General features: G+C 47.5%; 1 protein-coding gene across 1 annotated transcript in view; it reads left to right on the top strand.

Annotated features, from left to right (window-relative positions):
* Window positions 1-4341, top strand: part of NCAPH (non-SMC condensin I complex, subunit H) — a 50644-nt gene that overhangs the window by 8600 nt on the left and 37703 nt on the right. Inside the window, exon 6 of the mRNA XM_011969682.1 lies at window positions 2324-2513. Coding sequence (XP_011825072.1) covers window positions 2324-2513 — 190 coding nt within the window. The remainder of the gene's footprint in view (window positions 1-2323; window positions 2514-4341) is intronic.

Genomic DNA, 4341 nt, shown 5'->3' with positions numbered 1-4341 from the left:
AGCCAGGATGGTCTCGATCTCCTGACCTCGTGATCCGCCCGTCTCGGCCTCCCAAAGTGCTGGGATTACAGGCTTGAGCCACCGTGCCCGGCCAATTTTTTAATTTTTAATAGAGACAGGGTTTTGCCATGTTGGCCATGCTGGTCTCGAACTCCTAACCTCAAGTGATCTGCCTGCATCGGCCTCCCAAAGTGCTGAGATTACAGGTGTAAACTCTCATTTTCTTGGAGGTTGGAAAGCAAATGTGTGGGTGTGTCTAGACCAGTTGAGAACACTTTTTTATATATGAGCTAATCTCTTTTGGACACAGCTCTTCAGTGTGTGCAGAACACTTGCCATCATAGAGGATTCAAGCATGATTGTGCTTCAGTTCTTCATACTGGGATAATACAGGTAGATGCATGCAAGGAAGGTCAAGGCTTACACTGTAGGAAACCAGAGTTGGTAGGGCTCAGAGTTTATGGAAGAGGCAAGACTTGAACTGGGCCTTGAAGGAAGGCTAGGTGTCTGTCAGGTAGACATTGCCAGGGAGGTGGTTTTAAGTAGAGGTGTAAGCAAATGCCACAGCACAGGAAGGTTCTGATTAGGAAGCTGGAGAGTATACGAGTTTGGCTAGAGCCAAGGATTTGCTTTTAGACATCACCTAAAGAGATCTTGAACTTTATCATTCGGTCTATTCCAAGGCCTTTTATTGTGGTCCTTCCTTACTGCGGACCCTTGTTTCAGAAGGCTTCATCTACTGTCCCATTGAATTGCTTAGGGATATAAATCCCTCTGTTCTCACACATGATATAATTCTAGACACAAGTGAGGAACGTTATCACAGTGTTTCGGCTTTAATGTGGGTCAAGGTACAGTTTCCATGTTGTCTCTGAAGTGCTGAGTATAGTTCCATTAACTACCTACCTAAGACTTCTAGGGATGCAAGCCTCCAGATGGGAAACCGTTACTCTGGATAGCATTTGAGAAGAGAATAGGAGTAACGGCACTGGTATTTTTAGGATAGGAATTGGGACGGGCCAGAGATAAGGGTCATATTGCTGGCTCTGGGGATGGAAAGATGCACTGAGAGGTAACTGACCTGGACGTGTGACTGCCTGAGGGCTAAGGGGACGGGAGAACGTGGCGATGACGAATGTGCTTCTCTGGGATGAAGAATGGTGAGATGGGCTTATGGTAGAGTCCAGCTCTGTTGAGCTTGGACTCATCAGTTCTGATGAGCTTGGACTCTGAGCTAAGGGGGCCAGGGAAGAGCCAGGGAGCCACATCTGTGTTGTCCTATCCAAGCCCCTCGCTCGATAGCAGCCATGTTCTGAGGCATCAGGGAGACCCATGAACCCAATCCCCCGCCATATCTCCTGTCTCAGGGTCACCTGCAGAGTCCCAGGGGGCTTCTAGCCTCTTGCTACACATGTGTGTGGCTTGCCCTGCCCGTATTCTTATGCCCAGTGCCTTATTTTGCCTTTGGGCTTGGTGTCATATGGCCATGCCACTCCTGCTCCTGACCCAGTCTTAGGGACCTTCTTAAAACCTCTCTCAGGTTTTACCCGGCCAGCTAGCCCTACTGACTCTGTCTGTCCTTTGCCTGGATATCTTGGGTATGTTCTTCCAAACTTTAGAAGATACTTCTGTTTGGAGAACAGTAGAGCCTGTGACTAGCTCTGTCACACAGGCTTTTTAAGCCAATGGAATTTGTTAGTGACTTATAAAAGGAGACCAGCTGCAAGGATACACGTCCAGGTGTATTATAAAAAAGCCAGTTGGCACAGTGTACACTTGCTACCACGTACTGTCTTCTGCAGCAGTGTATGTTTATCCCCTGACTATAACCAGCCTTTCTTTTGAACCGGGATTTTATCTGATCAATTAGAAAAGCCACTTTTGTCGGGTGTGGTGGCCCACACCTGCAGTCCCAGTACTTTGGGAGGCCAAGGTGGGTGGATCACTTGAGGTCAGGAGTTCAAGACCAGCCTGGCCAACATGGTGAAACCCCGTCTCTACTAAAAATGCAAAAGTTAGCCAGGTGTAGTGGCGCATACTTGTAGTCCCAGCTACTTGGAAGGCTGAGGCCCAAGAATCGCTTGAGCCTGGGAGGCAGAGGTTGACAGTGAGCCAAGATCATGCCACTACATTCCAGCCTGGGCGACAGAGCAAGACTCCGTCTCAAAAACAAACAAACAAACAAAACACACTTTTGACCATGAGTGTAGATATTTCAGTCCATTGTATACACCTGCTAACGAGCGGGGCCAAAGGCGTGAGAGTTTATATTTCCCTTGGCTACATGCCGTAAACCTTCAGTGTCTTCTCTCCCTGTGTTCAGATTGATCCCATGTTTCAGAAGACGGCAGCCTCGTTTGATGAGTGCAGCACAGCGGGGGTGTTTCTGTCCACGCTCCACTGCCAGGACTACAGAAGTGAGCTGCTGTTTCCCTCTGATGTCCAGACGCTCTCCACGGGAGAACCTCTCGAGTTGCCAGAGTTAGGTTGGGTAGAAATGACAGATTTAAAAGGTAAGTACAAGTGATGCCTTTCACCAGAACATTTCAGTCATTGAGGAATTTTTTACATAACCATGGGGTACCATAAGCCCGTCATGCTCCTATGTTGCTTAAATTACCCAGAAATGTTCTCTGGAATGCCAAATTGTGTATTCTTCTGGGAGTGCCTTGCAATCCACTAACTTTTGTCTTCTCTGCGACATGGAGTCTAAAACAGTAAACCATTGCCTCTTCGTCTTGATGTGCCCCGTACCTTAGGTGCCCACTGTTTGCAGTCAGCTCTCCAAGTCACATTTTGGAGCCCTGGATTCCTCCTGGAGTGTCAGAGTTTGTACTTGGGAAGGGGACCTAGAGAGACCTTTGCCTAGCCAGAGAGGCTTTGTCTTTATTTGCTCCCCATCCAGGGGGCCCTGAGGAGAAGAGAGCATTGTGAATTGTTTTGAGACTCCTCTGCAGCAGTCTAAGAACTGATCTCGCCTATTGTCAGTCCCCTATACCTGTCTCTTATACACATCTAGATGTGTATAAGAGACAGCTGCAAGCTCCACCTCCCAGGTTTACGCCATTCTCCTGCCTCAGCCTCCCGAGTAGCTGGGACTACAGGCACCGCCACCACGCCTGGCTAATTTTTTGTATTTTTAGTAGAGACGGGGTTTCACCGTGTTAGCCAGGATGGTCTTGATCTCCTGACCTCGTGATCCCCCTGCCTTGGCCTCCCAAAGTGCTGGGATTACAGACGTGAGCCACCACACCCGGCCTATGTCAAGATCTTTAAACGTGGTTATATGCTACACACATCTGAAGCGGTATTACTTATTAGTCATAGGATCCAGAAAGCCCTTCTACCTTCCCTTCCCTCCCCCAGTTCTCCTTGTTTTTTCCCCTTCCTAGGTAATCTGGAATTTATCTTACTGTCAGTCTTTTTTTTTTTTTGAGATGGAGTCTTGCTCTGTGGCCCAGGCTGGAGTACAGTGGCACGATCTTGGCTCACTGCAACCTCTGTCTCCCCAGTTCAAACGATTCTCATGCCTCAACCTCCCTTGTAGCTGGGACTAAAGGCGCACACCACCACACCCAGCTAATTTTTTTGTATTTTTAGTAGAGATGGGTTTTCACCATGTTGACCAGGCTAGTCTCGAACTCCTGATCTCAAGTGATCCGCCCACCTGGGATTCCCAAAGTGCTGGGATTACAGACGTGAGCCACCGCTCCTGGCCCTTACTGTCATCCTTACTTTTGGTTCTATAGTGAAATGTTCAAATCAATCAGGGATTATTAAGTATAGGATGTTTGGAAATTCTGTTTTGTAGTCATCTTTTTTCTTACCGGGTAGTCTCAATTCTGAGGGCCTGAGGAAAACGGCCTGTTTCCCAGGCCTGCATCGGCCTTTCCCATGATTATAAGAGAAAAGGAGAGAGCAGCAACCAGGGCTGCCTCCTCTAAGCCTGATACTGACAGGCTGTGGTATGTTTATGCCAAGTGAAATGAATACTGTCATGAAGAAATGCCAAGTACTCCAATCCTGGAAAGCTTTTTTTGCTCGGTAAGCTGCCGTAAACTTGTAATCACCAAGAGTATGGAAGATAGAAAAAGGGATGGATTGTCACAAACAGAATTTAAAGCTTCAAGTGTTTATTAAACTCTCATTTTCTTTTCTGTTTTTTTTAAGACAGAGTCTCACTCTGTTGCCCAGGCTGGAGGGCAGTGGTTCAATCTTGGCTCACTGTAACTTCCATTTCCTGGGTTCAAGCGATTCTCCTGCTTCAGCCACCCAAGTAGCTGGATTACAGACGTGCACCACCACGCCCGGCTAATTTTTTAATTTTTTTTTTTTTTTTTT

Source organism: Mandrillus leucophaeus, unplaced genomic scaffold (genome assembly GCF_000951045.1).
Source record: "Mandrillus leucophaeus isolate KB7577 unplaced genomic scaffold, Mleu.le_1.0 Scaffold9, whole genome shotgun sequence".
In the NCBI taxonomy this organism is placed as follows: Eukaryota; Metazoa; Chordata; class Mammalia; order Primates; family Cercopithecidae; genus Mandrillus; species Mandrillus leucophaeus.
This window is presented reverse-complemented; position numbering and strand designations above follow the sequence as displayed.